Source organism: Mastigoproctus giganteus, chromosome 13, assembly GCF_048544385.1.
Source record: "Mastigoproctus giganteus isolate SK-2022 chromosome 13, ASM4854438v1, whole genome shotgun sequence".
NCBI lineage: Eukaryota > Metazoa > Arthropoda > Arachnida > Uropygi > Thelyphonidae > Mastigoproctus > Mastigoproctus giganteus.
This window is the reverse complement of record NC_143587.1, coordinates 33938695-33957791: the sequence shown is the minus strand read 5'-3', so window position 1 is coordinate 33957791 and position 19097 is coordinate 33938695. Positions and strand designations below refer to the sequence as shown.

General features: G+C 34.6%; 1 protein-coding gene across 1 annotated transcript in view; it reads left to right on the top strand.

Annotated features, from left to right (window-relative positions):
• The window catches only part of Uba5 (Ubiquitin-like activating enzyme 5), a 35379-nt gene extending 18745 nt beyond the window's left edge, over nt 1-16634 (top strand). Inside the window, exons 5-12 of the mRNA XM_090388053.1 lie at nt 25-111; nt 1637-1721; nt 1814-1918; nt 7334-7461; nt 10591-10726; nt 12140-12215; nt 16165-16277; nt 16520-16634. Coding sequence (XP_090244179.1) covers nt 25-111; nt 1637-1721; nt 1814-1918; nt 7334-7461; nt 10591-10726; nt 12140-12215; nt 16165-16277; nt 16520-16594 — 805 coding nt within the window. The 3' untranslated portion in view covers nt 16595-16634. The remainder of the gene's footprint in view (nt 1-24; nt 112-1636; nt 1722-1813; nt 1919-7333; nt 7462-10590; nt 10727-12139; nt 12216-16164; nt 16278-16519) is intronic.
• The last annotated feature ends 2463 nt before the right edge of the window (nt 16635-19097 follow it).

The window sequence follows — 19097 nt, the reverse complement described above, 5'->3', positions numbered from 1 at the left end:
TTAATTTTAATTTTTAAATTTCAGCTTCATCAATCCAGATGTCCATTTTGAAACTTACAACTATAATATTACTATCTTGAATAATTTTCAAGATTTTATGCTCAGAATTAGGTAAATATTATATAGTGAAATATCATTATTCCAACTGAACTTTTTTGAAAATATGAATTTTTAGAGATTTTATATAATGTGAATGTAAAATTATTATATTATTAAAATTGTATGATACAAATCAGAAATTAAACTGTGGCACATGGAGACAGGCTGAAATAGGAGCATAAGTTATTTTTGAAATTTATTATTTTGCATTTCGTCATCTGCTTATGATCTGTGCTCTAGTATTAATTATTGGTGGTTTTGCAAATCATTTTATGTCAGTTGTGCAAAATTTCAAGTGGCTACACACACATGAAACTCATTGCATTTTGAAAGCTTGTTTTACTATTATCAGTTTACTAAATACATAAATAATGCATTTTTGCTATTTGTTTATTGTATTAATCACAGCAGAAGCATTAAATACATATTATATTTCAATTGTTATTAAAACAAAAATTTATTTATTTTTTATTTATTTTTTAAATTTTTTTTTTTTGTTTACATCTGGCTCATTTTTGCCTGTTCTCAGTTCAAGTGGTTTCAGTGGGGTGCATTGGTGTACATACTTCAATCAATAAGTGACAAGAAATAGTTGAATATGGGGAAACTTTAAAAATGTATTCTTAATTCTGATACTATATTACATAATAAGCTGAAACACATAATTAAAAACAAGTCTCATTGCCCAAAAAAAAAAAAAAAAAAATATATATATATATATATATATATATATACAAATTTGTATTATTTCCCTAACTGACTGCCTTAAAGTCAAATTTCTTAGTTGTAAAGTGGATGTAAGGGCACCAAAAACTATGGAAAATTAACAGTGTAGTAGGTGAAACTCCTTTTTCTTGAAAAATAGAGCCTTAAAGAATATTTTATGGTTATATTTCTTCAATTAAGAAATAATTAATGATGCAGTTTTACAGGGGTTAGATACTTGAGGAATTTAAATTCATGCTTTTTTTTTTTTTTTTTTTTTTCCAAGTTATAGAAATTGGTCTGGTTTTTTTCACCAGTGTGCCTGCTTGAAGGCGTGCAAGATTTTAGGGACTGGCATTGTTTTGCTTTAGATTGTTGACTATTGTTTTCTAGCACGAAAAAAAGAGAGAGAATGGTATTGTTTGTTGAAAAAATATATAGTGTCGTCCATGATCCATTGCCTAATGTGAATTCCCGCAAGTTAAGGAATGTTCAGGTTCACGTCATAAAAAATGCATAACCTGTTGTAATCTGTGGTGCCAGATATCTGGCTGCCCTTAATTAAATATGTATGCAGTCACAATAACTATGCAAACTCATCTGGCCTCTACTGGGGATAGATGTTTAAATTGGACTGCAGGAAGTTTTATTTTAGCCAGCGAGTTATAAATTACTGGAATAAGTTGCCTACATGGGTGGTAGAGGCTGACAGTTTGGGGAAATTCAAAGGTCATCTGGACAGTACCTTCGGGTGAGGGAAATGCATAGGATGATAGGTTTAATTTCCTTTTCTTTTATTCATTATTATTATTTATTTATTTTTTTTTTTCAGCCATGGAAGTTTAGATGGCCAAGAGCCTGTAGATCTTGTGCTTAGTTGTGTGGACAATTTTGAAGCAAGAATGGCTATTAATACTGTAAGTTGTTATATCTCTTTCATGTTTGTGAGTAACTAGTTATGAGGGTGTGTATTTAATTTCAGCACTTAAGCATATTCTTTTCTTTTTAGGCTTGCAATGAACTAAACCAGATGTGGATTGAATCAGGTGTCAGTGAAAATGCTGTATCAGGCCATATCCAGGTTATCATACCAGGGAAATCAGCATGTTTTGCCGTAAGCTATTTTAATATAAAAGTTTTTAATAAAAAATTCAAAACTATATTATTATGTTTCATACAAAAGGGTATATAACAAATTTCTATCATTTAGTTCCTGCTCGTGATTTGAACTATTTTGATATATTTTTTAATGCTTTTGCATATTTTCAAATATCATAAATGTTTCTCTGTCTATATTAAAATTAACATATTGCGGCTTTATACACAGTGCAGCAATTTGAAAAAAAGACTAATGTTATGAGACAATTGCTAGTGCTGCCATCTACTAGAAGTAAACATGAAATGAAAGAGTGATTGTTCCTTGAGCATCACAGTAAAGGTCAATGGAAATTGCCATTATTTCAGAATGTAGTGTAAGCTGACCTGCATGTCTCGTCTGTGTTGTGGAACAAAGAGCAAATATCAAGTTTTATGTTCAACTGTGCAAAAGTGCTTCGGAAACATTTCAAATGATGAAGCAGATGTATGGAGAGAATTGTCTGTCTCGTGCACGTGTTTGAGTGGCATAAATGTTTTGACTATAGAAGAGAATAACTGGAAGATGATGAAATCCAGGCCTAGCAAAGACAGTTTGTACGCCAGAGTTGATTGAAAAGGTGTGGGAGATCGTTAACAATGACCGATGTGCAACACTCCACTCCGAATGAGTTCCGAAGATCTGTGCATTAATAAGGAAACAATTTGATAAATAATAACCCAGGATTTGAGAAAAATGACAGTCTATGCATGGTTTGTTCCGCATTCACTAACAGGTGGTCAACAACAGGCATGAGTTGAACACTGCAGAGAACTCATTGACTGCTGAAAGCAAACCCAACTTCTTGAATTTGATCATTACAGGTGACAAGATGCGACATTTTCAGTATGACCCACAGATGAAGTACAGAGCAGAAGTCGGCAGACTCTTTCAAAGCCAAAAAAATTCATCAAGAAAGGTCACAAATCAAAACCATGCTCATCACTTTCTACAATAGCAAGGGAATTGTACGCAAAGAGTTTGTGCCTAATGGCCAAAGTGTTACTGCTACCTACTATCTGAATATTTTGAAACATTTGTTGCAGAGAATCCATTGTGTGCAGCCTCGGTATGGGGATGGCAGTTGGTTCCTCTCTTGCACGACAACACACCAAGCCACAGGGGCTCTCATTTGGGAGTTTTTGGCTAGTAAAAAAGTCTACATACTTTCATATCCACCACATTCACTAGACAGCCCTGTGCAACTCTTCTTTGTTCCCAAAGCACCACTGAAATGCTATTATTTTCATGATGTCGACACCATTCAAAGAGCTGTGACGAGAACATTGAACATTATACCAGTCATGGCCTTCCAGCAGTCGTTTCAGTTGCTTCATAATTGTTGCATTCAGTGTGTGGATGCAGGAGGAAATTACTTTGAATAAACCAAGGTTAGTTTACTCCTACATGGAATCATTATTTTTTTCTGGTATCAGTCTCTTTGTTCAATGGCTGAACTGTGTATATAGTTGGAAAACTGCATATACTTATTTATGAAATGAAACTTGAGGGGTTCGTTTTTTTGTTATCAGTTTACTATATATATCAGTGACCACTGAATTATGACCACTTACCTAATACTGTGTTGGGTCACCTTTTGCTTAGGCATTGACTCACTAGATGTCTGAAAATGTCTATAGAGATGTGCAGCCAAGTTGCCTGCAAGGCTTTCCACAGTGTTGGAATAGATGATGGTTGCATACCCAAACACATCACTTTCCATTCCAAAACATCCCACCCATATTCAATTGAACTGAAGTCAGGTGAATTTGGAAGCCAATCAAGATGGGTGATATCTTCACTGTGTTCCTCGAACCACTCATGCACAGTGTAGGTATGATGACACGGCACATTATTATTGCAGCATGGCAGGGTGCATGTGGTCTCCTTACAGCTGCCGGTAGACCTCACCAGTGAAACGGTCCGTGCACACCTGAGGGTCCTAGTTATTACCAGAAAAAAATGCACTATACTAAGCAAGCGCCATCACCTGCCTAGATAGTGGGCACCGTGCTGCAGAATCGGCACTGGCGACTTCACTGCATACTTTAATGTTGTGTAAACCATTGCAATGTTTGAATCTATTAAATCGTCCATTGCTTGCCACGAACTTGGCTTGGGGTTCACTGTACTTATCCTTAATATCTTCGTAAATACTTCTTGCTTCTGCTTGAATGGCCATTAGACTCAGGGGCACTTGCTTCTGACTCTGATTTTCCATCCATATTATTAATAGATAGCTTTTCCATCTTTGATATAACACCTGAACGCTGTTTTGTGATCACTGTTGATCTTAACATGTGCTTTTATACACGCACTGTCCCTTAAAATAGTATCAACTGTTGAAGCAGCGAGACCTAATTCCGTGCAATAGATGACAAACTTTGTCCTGCTTCGTACTTCTTAATTAATCATCTTCGTTTCTAAATCAATTTTGTTTCGTTTCCTAGCACTACCAGCACTTGCACTTTCCATTGGTCCCTTTCCCATCACCATTTTAATAAGTAAATAGGAATGAAGAGAAGATTCTGAAAATTTATTTATGTTTTTTATATTATTAAAAATTTCAGTGAAGGGGAACTCATTTCACCATAATACCGTAACATAAAATCCACAGAATTCCGGTTATCGGTATTATTGTAAATGCAATAAGATCAAGTTTACTACCTGTTTATAAATAGATTGCACTAACTGAAAAGCCCAATAAACTTGAAAGTGCAAATTGTTTTCATGGTTTTATGGTAGTGGCCTCTAGAAATGTGCTTTAGAAAGATATCACAAAAGTGTTCAAAATTGATTCTTATAACGGAACACATGATAACGATGAAAGTGTGGTGCAATTTCCATTATAAAAATTACCTTTTAGGGAGATAAATAGCTTAGTTATATAGTGAAAATTTCAACTTCCAAGGTCTTGGAACGAATTACCAAAAAAAAAAAAACCAATGTGTTATTGGGTTCACATTATGATATTTTCACGATACCTCCATTTATTCCTATGTGATGTACAATATGTTTCCATGATTTTTTAAGTTTGCACTAGCCGGCAAAAACTTACGTAAATTTGAATTTCTGTAAGTTGAGTATTACATAAGCCAGGGAGTGTTTGTATCTCTGAATCTGTCATGCACATGCATAAATTTTTCTTTGACCTATTACATCTGATCAGGTTTTGTTCAGGATTCCAAAACGGCATCCTGCACACAGAAACCTTTCCCATCTTGACATTCTCTGTCACAGTTTGATGAAATGTTGATTTTGATATGTATCCACAGTCGCAGCAATCTGCTAGATCATCATTTGGCAGCCACTCATTATGAGTTCACAGACATTGTGATGGTTTTTACATTCTTGACATCGGTCATCTTTAACTGACTCTTCTGCACTAATTCAATTATCTGCTTCTTAACATTGGCATATGAATAGGTAAGGTCTCCCAAGGTGTCTGCTATTATATCAGCATGAACAGCTTGTGGATTGAAGCCTCTCTTCTGCAGGTATTTGATTACTACTCTCACCTCCACTTTATCCATTTTTCAGTTTTCAGCATAGTACACTATGCTGCCACTTTATTAGGTACACCCCTGCTGTGTACACAAATCGTATATCCCACAACATTGCAAGTCACACGACCACAGTTGTGGATATAAATGCAGCAAAACAACCTTTCTAGTATCAGTTAAGTGTACAAACCGTAACAAGAATGGGGGAAAGGAGTGATCTAACGGACTTGGAACATGGCATGGTAGTAGGTGCAAGATGTGCTTGACAAAGCATCTCTGAAACGGCAGCTCTTCTGAACTTTTCACGCCCCACAGTCAACGGCACTCCTGTGGAAAAAAATCGCTTGTTGATGAGAGAGATCAGAGGAAGATGGCTAGAATTGTGCAAGCAAACAGGCGGGCCACAGTGTCACACATCATGTCAGAATACAACCTTGGTGCGCAGAAAAAAATATCACAACGGACCACTAGCCGCACTTTGTTGCAAATGGGCTACAACAGCCGACGGCCACATCGTGTACCTTTGTTATCAATGAAGAACAAGAGAGCACGCCTCCTGTGGGCACAGCAACACCAGCACTGGACTATCGAGGATTGGAAAACAATTGCTTGGTCTGATGAGTCAAAGTTCCTGGTGCATCATGTTGATGGAAGGCTCAGAATTTGGCAAAAACAACATGAATCCATGGACCCATCATGTCTGACGACTACTGTGCAACATGGTGGGAGCAGTGTTATGGTGTGGGGAATGTTTTCTTGGCACACGTTGGATCCGTTGATACCCATAGATTCACGTCTGAATTCCACATCATGCTTAAACATCGTTGCTGACCAAGTGCATCTGTTCGTATTGACAGTTTATCCTCAGTCAGATGGTTACTTCCAGCAGGATAATGCACCAGTGCACAAAGCCCGAATCACTATAGAATGGTTCCAGGAACATGATAATAAATTTTCTTTGCTGCAGTGCCCTCTCAGTCCACGGATCTCAATCCTATTGAACATCTTTGGGATGAGTGGGAAAGGGCTGTTCGCTGCAGGCCTACACCTCCATCGAATCTCAAGGAACTGTAAAGTGTGTTAGTTGTCTGACGGCACCATCGGGTTACCCCCATCTCCACATTGTATTCTTTGTGAGTGACACAAAACTCTGTGGAGACCAGAGATTTAAAAAGTGTGTGGGTAGTGGTCTGTTGTGTAGCATTATGTTCTGTTGTTTCTCTGACCATTTAGCAGTTGGGCCCCTATTGGGACTCACCATTGCCCACACTTTGCCACAAGCAGGCAGGTCAGGCACCCAGTAGATTATTTAAGTAATCTGGCAGGCTCCACCACCTCATTTCCAAAGATTTCAGTGCAAGCCAGAAAAAAAATCTCAAGGAACTGTGTGATACACTCGTGTCTGCATGGTACTCCATTCCTGCACAACGTTTTCAGCATCATGTTCAATCCATGCCTAGACAAATTCAGGCTGTTTTTGAAGGCTAAAGGAGGCTCAACACTCTACTAGGTAGGTGTACCTAATAAAGTGGCAGCACAGTGTATGTTACCTTTCAGTCTTATGAAAAATGAATTAATCAGAATTTGCAATGTAAACATATAAAGAATGTATTGTTATGTGATGTGTATATACATATATGCTCCACTCCTGGTAGTTGCTGCCAATATTGATGAGAAGGCATTAAAATGGGATGGAATGTGTACAGCCAGTCTTCCCGCAATGATAGGGATCATTGCAGGCTTTCTTGTTCAGAATACTTTAAAGTAATTATTTTCTTTGCTATATGATCAGGCTTTTTAAAAGCTATTTGAAATGAAATGTGAATATTTATAGAATTATTTTACAGCTAGAAAATACTTTGTGTTAAAGTTAATAATTTCAATTTTTCAGTGTGCTCCACCCTTGATAGTTGCTGCCAATATTGATGAGAAGACATTAAAACGGGAAGGAGTATGTGCAGCCAGTCTTCCCACAACAATGGGGATTGTTGCAGGCTTTCTTGTTCAAAATACATTAAAGTAATCATTTTCTGTTTGCTGTATGTTTAAATCATGTGTTTTACTGAACTCCTTTCCTGTTAGTGGTATAGTGTTATTATGTTTATTTATTTGTTTGTTTACTTTTCTCTTTTAGTATTTGTTTAATGTATAATAAAGATTAATCAGAGTACCTTATCTTTTTTCCCCCCTTTTGAAGAAGAAACGTTTTTTATTTTTCAATAAGAAATCAAAATTACAATGCAAACAAAAAATGAATGTACAGCAATACCCCGCATAGCACTGATAATTGGTACCGAAACTGTTCTGTGTTATGTGAAACCATGCTGATTGAGGTATAATTATAATAGGTTTTAAATGAATGCATACCAGAGAAACAAGTCTATAAACAATTTGCACTTCATAGCCAATTAAAAGGACTTGAAATAAAAAAATATTGCAAAAATTTTATTAATGAAAACATAACATCATGAGAGATGAGAAAAAAGCTTTATTGTTTATTTGGGTATTTCAAAAATAAAGTTTGGTGAAGTCACCTTTTCCTTTTCTTGGCATACAAGTCTTTGTAGCATTGAATCCCATCTTATAAAATTTGCTATAAAGGTAAACTGCAGCCATTATCAACCCACTGCAGGATGGAAGCCTCCTCAGCAATTCATGTTGAGGGAAATGGACCTTAATCTACCATACTGATCCAGTGCGGGTTGGCAGATCGACCGTATTTAGCAGTCAGGGGCTTGAACCCCGGTCTACTCAAGGAGCATGTGCTACTGCACTCCCGCTCCTAACCACTCGGCTACGGAGGCCTTCCATTGCCATATCTTGATGCTACATCCAACATTTGGATCTCCATTCATAATTGCCTCACAGGCCATGTCAAGCCCCGAAAAACTTTCTTCAATTCTTCTGTTGAAAATTCTTTTGGTGCACTTCAGTGTTATCCACTTCAGAATTGTTTTCCTCTTCTTCATATGCAATTTTCTCATCAATTTCTAGGAGAGTTGCATCATCTAAGTTATTTGCATGTGAGTCAATGCAGCCATGTACATTGGCAGTGTCCAAAGTTTCAAATCCCAAGTCTATTCCAATCTGCACAATGTCTTCAACAATTGTCTGAATTTGCGATTCAAAACCAATGAAATCATTTGCCAAATGGGGCAAAACATACTGCCAAACATAACACACGTTGTTGGCAATGATTTCTAACCAAGATGCAGATATATTTTCGATCGTATTTAAAGTGGTAAAAAGTAAATTGTGAAATGAAATGTTTGAAAAGCTATCACGTTGTCTCGTCAGGATGAAATTAAGAATACTGAACACTGTTGCCACTTACTGCCTGAGGGGACTACTGGAATATGTGCAGTATATATGAGACAATAGAGTTGGCACTGCAGCATATATGTGCCCATACCTAGGCTACGACAATGCAGCACATGTGTAGAGTACGTGTCTAGGCTATTGAAGGAGTTTTAATATGTACAGTAAATTTTCAACTTAAATTTAATTGAAAACCATGTTATAGTGAAACCCATGCTGTTTGAAGCCATGCTAAGTGAGGTATTGCTGTATTCTTTTGAAAGACCAAAAGTAAAGTTTTCTTATTTATCATTCAGTAGCACATAGAGATTAGCTTGGATGTACTGGATGTGTGTATGCTGATAGAGGTGCAAGCAATAATTTGGTTTCCGTGGTAAAACACACTTACTATCAAAAACCGACCAGAAACTCAATTAATTAATTAGATAATTGGTTAGGAAACAGTGTGACAGGTGGCCTTACTGGTTTGCTGATGATCAGACGAGCATAGTGGACTATACGAGTGAACGTTTGTCTACATCGTCTGAACCTGTCAAAGACATTAAAGCAGCAATACAGATAGAGATATGTCTTATGAAGTTGGAGTAGAGATTTCACATGGAACCATATGGAACATTGCATCTGAGCTTCTGGAAAGTCTGCAGCAGATGGATGTCTCGCCAATTGACCGACAGCCACAAGAAAGCACTTGTGGCAACATTGCTCACCAGTCTGCAGTGATATGTGAAATTTGGCCAGAAATTTTTTAGTTTCCTGGCCAAATTTCTTTTTAATTTGTGGGGATGGAACATGGCATTTACTATTGACATGAAGGAATAAATTTATATTTCTCGCCTAGTATTATACAGAAAATAAATCTTCAATGTGAAGACAGTGTCTGCAGAGAGAGGCAAAAAGAGTTCTGGGTATGCCAAATTATGAAATTTTCCATATATTATGTATGTGTTTGTAGGTATGCAAATCTATTTGGGAAATTATATATTGAAATCCCATCACTGGTTGGAAGAATTTCTTAAAAGTTGGACTTGGGTGTCACTTGGTGGGATGCGGGTCTTTGGTCGGGTACATGCCAGAATCCATATTATGTTAATGTTCTTCCCCTCCTAGCAAAAAAGTTCAAGACCATGCAAAGTGCAGGAAACATGATAACAACTATCTTTTTAGAATGCACAGGAATGCTATTTTGGTGGATTTCATCCCATGTGATTTAGTGATTAATGTAGCATCATAGCTTGTGGCAAATGAAGAATATCATTTGCCACAAGAGGTCTGACTTGCTGTTGAAACGCATTAAAATGTATGCCCACAGGGCCTCTGTTTTAATGCAAATAGCAGCACTTATTTATTTTGAAGACTTGGTATTGAGAGACTCTTCCCCTTCCTTCCCTTGGTCCTAAATTGGTGTGTCTGATTTCCATTTAAAGGGGCATCTGTGAGGGAAATGTTTCCCATAGTATGGCATCAGAGCACGTCTTTCGACTGTCGTGGTTTCAACAATTTGAACTCTCGTGACAATTACCTGAACGAATATGGCAGTTGTCAGAAAATTGTTTAAGAATATGTCTTTAGCAGTGACATGGACTTCAAGTAAAATCACTTGAAATAAAAAAAAAAATAAAAAAAAAATCTGTGTGTGTGTGTGTGTGTGTGTGTTATTTTAGGCAAGCTTAACTATTCTTAATTTAATTAGTCATTGAACTTTAACTAAAGAAGGGTATTATCCTAGAAGCCCTAGATGCAGTTTAGATAAGAAAGTAAGTCAGTTGGCATTAATTAACACCAAAAGTCATTACTGTCTTCTCTTAAACTCTTTCATCTTTTTTTTTTTAGGTATCTTCTGAACTTTGGTTGTGTAACATATTACTTGGGCTATAATGCTCTTCAAGATTTCTTTCCTAGCATGATGTTGAAACCAAATCCTAACTGTGATGATAGTTTCTGCAGACAAAGGCAAAAAGAGTTCCAGGTAAATCATGAAATTTTCTGTATTGTGTGCTGAAATCCATTTTCTGATTGGGAAAATTTCTTAAAAAGTGGGTGTCATGCGGGGATGCAGATCATACATAGGTGGAGTTGTGCACGATTCTTACCTCCGTGATCTATTATGGATTTTCTCTCTTGCAAACCAGCCATATAATATAGCTTTGGGATATACAATAAATCTGAATGATTCAAAATTTTAAAAATAATAATAATAAATAAATAATTACTGGATGATTACTTTAATTGAATATGGTAGTAACCACAAACTTAGATTTCTGGTTATGAAAAATTGTGATGTGATGTTTGAAGGTCATCTTGAACGCTCAGAATTGATTACTACTATCTTACCAGGGGCAGCTCGTCTATAAGCACTGCAGCACTCCCAGCTATTTAAATCTAGATATACAGTAAACGGAGTTATATGAAATTTTGTGAAGAATAATGCAACGTAATGAATATTTTGATTAACAGGACCCGCATATAGTATGCTCATCCTCTATTTCTAGAATCATTTCAATAATAAACTTTCCAACTTTGAAGTTTAATTAACTGTAGGCCTCACTGTGTGCCAGGCAGTGACACATTTTGTATTCCAGTGAATATCTGGTAGTTGGTTGCCATTGCCAACCAGCATATTGGCAACTTGCCAATATACATTTTTTATAGGTGAAATGAATCAGTCACTAAAGCAGCAGTGCAGATTTCATCGTTGTCCATGATAGGTGTGTAGCCACACTGTCGGTATCTTTTTGTTCTCCCAAATTCCCATTAAGTAACTAAATAATACCAGTGTTAAGTCAATACTCGACATTCAACAGTGTAATTATGTGATTACAGCTTAATTGAGTTTGAACTTGGTAAGTTGAAGTTATATTATGAGGTGATGTGTAAGTAAAACATTATTTCTACGACACACAATTTTGTGAGGCGCCTCTGTAGCCAGGTGGGCAGGAGCAGCAGTGTGTAGCACACGTTTCCTGATTAGACCGGCGTTCGAGCCCATGACCACCAAATATGAAGGATGCGGAAAGGTCAGGGAATGACCACCGCATATCCCCGCAGCAATATGGCATTAGTTGCTAATGCTCCTAAAAAAAACAATTTTGTGAAATTTGATTTGATCATGGCCTCCATGCTTTCCCATGAAGTACATCGCGTGACAGTGAATAAACTTCAGCAACTTAGTTTTTCATGATTATCGCTCCAAGAAAAAAATGTGATTAAAAATGAAGGCTGCCCCACACCAAAGATTCAAATTTCTCAGCATATGAATTAAACTTATTGCTGTATATAGTACATCTTAATGAAAATATGTTTTTTTATCTTGTTAAGCATACTTGAAATGTATAAACAGATACACATTTTTAATGGAATTATCTTAATTTGTTTCTGATAGAAAAGAGAAGCTGAAAAGCCTAAAGAAGCAGTGGTGGAGATAAAAGATGAAGTTTTGCATGAAGACAATGAATGGGGTAAGTTTATATAAACTATTAGTTGTCATTTTGGCTGCTGTATTTTATAGAAATGATTTGATAGAACTTAATAGCAAATGAAGAAATAAATACAAACTCTGCATTCACTTTCAAAAACACATTTATTTAAATGATATTGCTGAGATAACAAAGAAGAATAAAACATTGAATAATTAAATTGATGACAGTGTAAGGTTTCCAGTGTATAGAATAGCAAGGCATCCAATAGATAAGCCCATCTGTTTGCTTGTTGGTTGAAGTCAAATACTTTATATAAATAAAAAAATCACTTGGACTTGGCAAAGTTTTTATCCTATTAAATTTGTCTTTTGGTTGCTCTGTATTGCAAATTCCAAGTGTCGTATGCTATATATGCCTTTCATATACAGAGAAAACAAGTTTATAGTCATTTTGCTGCAATTTAAAAAAAAAAAAAAAAAAAGGCTTTTTTTAACATTGAATTTGGTTGAAACAGTTCCAAAATTCATGGTAGTGAGTGATTTTTAAAAATTGCGTTTGATTTTAATAAAGTAGAAAGGTAAGCTTTCAAATCATTTCAAAGTAATTCAAGCTCAAGGCATTAGATAGGATAAGGGTATGGAAGACTTCGGATTTTTTTTTTTTTTTTTTTTTGGAAGTCCTAATTTAATTGTTTATTTGAATTTTTCTGCACATCAGCAACTATGACTTTAGTATACAGTTCCTTGCACAAAATGTCCAAAAAATGTGTATGTTGATTTTATTTTTGTGATAAACAAGAGGAAGTGGTAAAAAACAAAGAATCAACTGTACATTCAAATGCTTTGAAGATATTTGAAGGCATTAACATGATGAGGACATTTTCATGTTACCTACTCATAACACAACCCCTACATTCTTGCACATTCCTCTTTAAGTATGTGTCCTGTATTTTGTAAAATAGTACATAAATGACTATTTTTTTAACCCTGCAGAGGTGGTGCTGGACAAGTGAGGTTGCTCTCGAAAATAATGAGCCCATGTTAAGTGTTGGTTGAAGATAAAAATTAGTGATTTTCTGTACCATCCTAAATACAAATAAATTCTTACATAGTATGGTTTTTTGTGTTTTTTTTTTATTATTTTCTGAGAGTTATTGCATCAGAGAACCTATCTGTTTGTGCACCACCATGTTTGCTCTATTTTTAATTTATAGTAACATTAGCATGGGACCATTATTGGTACTGACACCACAGCGTATGTATGTGTTTGTTTCTAGTTCAGGTTATTATTATCATTAGCCATATGGTGCAAGGAAGCCTGGGGCTTTTGCTGCACCAGCCAAAAAAAAAATTTCTGAGTTACCCTGAGAGAGAGAGAGAGAGAGAGAGAGAGAGAGAGAGAAAGAACAAGAGTCAGAAGTAGAAGGGAATCACCAAGGAATAGAAGAATTATGATAGCCAGCTCAGAACCCTGGGTGTGTGCCAAGCCCATACTCACCAGATGCGAGCTGGTTGTTTGTTTGTTTGTTTATTATTTGGTTTTTAGGAGCATTAGCAACTAAGACCATATTGCTTCACAGATGCGAGCCCCTAGGGTTGAATATATATAGAACTCTCCTGCATGATTTAATCTAATCTATCCAAATGATATGTCAGTGGCGCTAATGGCCTTACATGAGATAATTTTGAACAATCCATTTGAAAAATTCATTATTATTGAATAATAACAAATGAGTTATTATTCATACACAGAAGGAAATATTCACTTGTGCTACAGAGTTACCAACATGCATGATATTCACATTTTACATACTTCACAAAATGCCAAATTTGAAATAAATTTTGAAAAAAATTGAAAATTGAAATAGTATCTTTTATATATTTTTATTTTATTTTTTATTTATATATATATATATAAGAAATAGAAATAATTGATAAAGGACATAGTAAGATGGGAAAGTTATTAACAACAACGTGCCAGGCCTAATGGAAGAAGATATGAGAAGAAAAGAATGTTAAGAACCTTCCTTTCTAGCTTTTTGTAAATATGATTTGGCTTATTAATTCAGCCATTATTTCCACTTAATTCCACTTAATTTATTAGGTTCTTAACATTCTTTTCTTCTCATATCTTCTTCCATTAGGCCTGGCACGTTAATAAATTTCCCATCTTACTGTGTCCTTTATCAATTATTTCTATTTCTTATTTTATAGTTGTATCCTGTTCTGTAGCCTTGCGCGCGTCCAGGTACATCTATTTTCTTTTCTTTTCCTTTTTTTTTTTTTTTTACCTGTTTTATATACTCTATATATATAAAAAATTATATTTTAACACAAAATTAAAACATGATGATTTATAATTTAAATACTATATGTTAAGTTATAAAATAAATAAAATAAAATAATGTCAAGATATATTATAGGAGACGTGATAATGGCATCTGGTTACTTATGGGCCCACCACAGTGTGATATTATTTATGTTTAATTCCATGTAGGATTATTGCCATATTCGAACATTTTCATCATCATGAAAGAGTGTAATTCAAATTATGCCATATATTTTATCTGCATGTTTTATTGTTTTTAATCATATATTTTACTTTCTTAATTGTTTAATTGTACAGTATCTTGAGATAATGGTTAGTGCAATAGCATCATTGTTATATGTAAGTGAATCACCAAAATGGTGAAAATGGCATAGTTTTTATCATATCTAATATTGTTAATACCTTCACAATGAGTTCCCTGATATTGCACTACCTTGAATAAGCTATGTTTCACCGGTGAAAACGACTATTGTTACTTATTCTCAGTAACAATATAATACTGTAGTATTTCTGGGGTAATTTCAACACAGCAGTTGAAATTAAGATTTGTATACTTTACTGCATTCATTTCTAGTCATGGGGAGATACTTGCCCACCACATAATGTTGAGTAATCGGCCCTTGGTCTTTAGTACATGCAAAGCTCTTTCTCTCTATGTGAACAAAATTGAATGCAATAAAGCATGTGAAGTATAACTTTGCAATACGAGAGATGCCAGATAGTATACAACAACTGTGCCGACCGGGCTAGCCGGGGTGGGTAAAGTACCTGCCTGGCAACCCAAAGGTCGCGGGTTCGAATCCCGCCTCGGGCTTGGATCAAAGTACTGCAAAAACTTTGGGAGGTGCATTATGGCCACAGAAGCCGATGAGCCAACAACTACCAAAAAAAAAAAAAAAAAAACAACTGTATAGACTGAAAGAATTTGGAAGGGTTATGGCCTCAACCTATGGGGAATTCACTTGACATAATGGTTAGTGAAATAGCATCTGGTGCACTAACCATTATTTCAAGTGAATTCCCCTAGCAAATATTTTCAGTCTATATTATTGTATACCATCTGGGATGTCACTTACTGCAACACCAGGGTACTTACCCATCCACCAATGAGAGGCCCAGCCTTGAAACAATGGCCTTCTGGGTGTTGGTATCCACTGAGAATAAATAACAATAGTGTTCTCCACTGGTGAAGCGTTGCTTATTCGAGGTATTGCAGTATCAGGCAACTCATTGTGAAGGTATTCACAATATGAGATATAATAGAAACGACGCCATTTTCACTGTTTCAGTGATTCGCTTATGTATAACAATGATGCTGTTGCGCTAAACATTGCATCAAGTGAATTCTCCATAGGTTGAGACCATAGCCCTTGTACAGTATCTACATTGTGTTTTGATTTTATGTGATAAGATAAATTGCATTATTTTAGCTAGAGTTTTAGCAAGATTTATTATGGGCTTTTTATCTAGATTATCAGGCCTTTTTAAATTATTAGGTGTAATACAGTAACCATATATGTAGTGGCACATAGTAACTGAGTGCTGACTTCTCATCCACAGATGAGAGGGCAGCAGTCAGTTTATTAAGTGAATTTCATTCTAGTAGAGTTTGCCAGTTTTTGTTATTTTATTTTATTTTTATTATTATTATTTTTTTTAGGAATTTGTCTGGTATCTGAAACTACTGAAGAAGAATTAAATGCTGAAGAAGAAACAATTCCAGGGCTTGTTGAAGGAGTGAAATTGGCATACACAAAGCCTCTTGCAACACAAGTAAGTGTTGAAATTTGTGGAATAACTTTTTTTTACTTAATATTTTCAAATTTTTCCAAATTAAAGGAATACTAGACTAGTTTTTGTGTTCTCAGATATTAAAAGCAAGATATGTATCAGATTTTTTTTTTTTTACAGTTACTATAGTCCAATTGCATTTCTTTCTTCTCTCTTTTCCATCTCCTCAACTCTCAAAAAATATTTATTTTTGATTTTTGAAAGACAAATAATTTCTGTTTTAGCTAAAAGAAGAAGAAACAGTTGAAGAAACTAGCCAGACTTTAGAAGAGTTGATGGCTAAAATGAAGTCCTTGTGATTACTATTTAAAAAATATAATTTATCGATCGATTTGTGCATTTTTTTAATATAGCAATTTTGTGAAATTTAATTTGTATTTAATATCTTCTTTATGATCAGTTTATTTTTATAATGTATATGTAGAAAGATCATACATGAAATATTTTTCACAGATGTATATATTTTTCAAATTCTGTACTCTGTCTGAATATCAGAGTATAAAAGTGATGTAAAAATTACTTGCTAGGTCGTTCAAAATGCTTTTAAAAATATTAATAGTTTTTAAATTATAATATATAAAAAAAATTCTCTTTACAGCATTTAAAGTGGTATGTTTTTTCAAAATGCAATGCCCATAGGACAAAAGGACGACATCATCCTTTTTTGTTATGGGCATTGCATAATGGAAGGAAAAGAGTAAGCACATTTTTATTATTAAAAAAAAATTGTTTATTATAATAATCTTTTAATAAATTGCTGCTCTTGGTGTAGGTTGCAATCATGCATTTCAATTCTTCAGCATAGTAGAATGTATTTGTTAGTATACTATTCCCACTTTAACTTTTTTTTCCCCCTCTTGTTGTTGGTCTGGATTGTCTTCAACCTTTATATAGTTATTTTTATTTATTGCTTACAGCTGTTAAAATGTTATTGCATATGAAATGACAGAGCATGATTAGCAAATCATTAATTGTCTACCATTAGCATACTTTTGAATATGTAGCATGATTGTACTTTTTATATGAAATCTTATTTGTTTTGTCATAATCTCTAACCGGAATATTCCGACTTTTAAGTTTTACAAATGTGAAGTCCATATTTGTAAAACTTAAATATGACAAGCAGCTATCCTTCATAACCCATTCTACAAAAAAAAAAAAAAAAAAAAAAAAAGTGACAGTCCCTCTCCTGCATTTAAATAAAATAAAATTCATATGCTTTACCTGTATAGCAGCATCATTAAAGAAGATGAATCCACTATACATTAAAATTCTGAGACACCATTAGGATAGCTGTTTTGATGCTTATTGGTTTCTGATCAGCTGGTAGGTGGTCTCTATCACTGAATTATAAATAGTGCATTTTGTCTGAATGAATAGCTAAAAAGTTTAGAAAAGCAAAACTTCCATTTAAACGCAACCACCTTTAACCTTTATATGTACCTTTAACCCCTAGAATATGGCCATGTTTGCCCCACTTAGTATAATACTGTAGTATTGCACGAGTAATTTCAACACAGCAGCTGAAATTAAGATTTGTATACTTTACTGCATTCATTTCTAGTCGTGGGGAGATACTTGCCCAACCACATAACGTTGAATAATCGGCCCTTGGTCTTCAGTACATGCAAAGCTCTCTCTATGTGAACAAAATTGAATGCAGTAAAGCATGTTAATTTTATTTTATTTCAACTACTGCATTGAAGTATAACTTTTGCAGTCCTATAATTAAGCTAAGCTATATCTACAATCTAGTCCTATAATATTAAATACCATTTAGTCACCTGCCTGATTATTAATCACTTATTATTGGAGTTAACTAGTTCCAGTTACATTTCTTATTCTCACATATCATACAAGTGGAATCCTCTCAGGAACTGGCCTCCTTCGAATAATAAATCAGCATATAGTTAACTTATGGTTAACTACATGCTGGTTCTTTGTCTTTTCTGATTTTACTTCTGGAGGATAAATTTTCTTATGTACTGATCAAGGGGGAAATCATCTGTGTATTTGGAATTACTGAAAAGTATATTATTTATATGTATATTAATGTGTGAAATTTCAAGATATTTTATCTAAATTGGTTTAGTAAATTATACTCAGCATTTTTTTTTTATTTTTTTTTATATAAAGTACCAAATACTTTCCTGAATAGTACCATTTATGTTTTTATTTTTTTATTTATTATCATAACTTCCCGACTACAGCATATAATTTTTGTATAGTACCCAAGTTATTAAAAATGATTCATATTAATTTAACCTGTTAGCAAGTCCATCTGGTGAATTTCTAATAAAGAAATGGAAGCAAAACCTTTTTTTAGAAATCTATTATGAATTACCATTGGTTGGAGAAAGTGATGCAAAAGAGCTAAAAAAAAAAAGTGGAGTGAATTGTGAATATAAACGTGGTGCACTGTAATGTTGTACACCTTAGACTTTCTTTAGTCTAGCATTCCTTGGTTTGTCAGAAATCTGGAAACAGCTGAGAAAACTCGTGCAATTCACTACAATTTCCAAAATGCCCACTTTGACTTTATATCACTCTGAACTGTAATTAGAGACACAAAAGTACTAACACCACCTGTCATTTTCTCTAATTGTTATTTGTATGGTAATTTTAAATCAGCCAAGAGTGAAGGAAATTGTTACTCTTTCAGAATTTTCTTTAACTGAGCACCCTGGATTGTGACAAAGGTAGCAGAACCTCCTCTGTTAAACCCAAATTTCCCCTTTTGTGTCTGAAAAAAAGTTTTTGGTTTCTTTGACTTCTGCTTGCTGTATACCAATGCTAGAACTC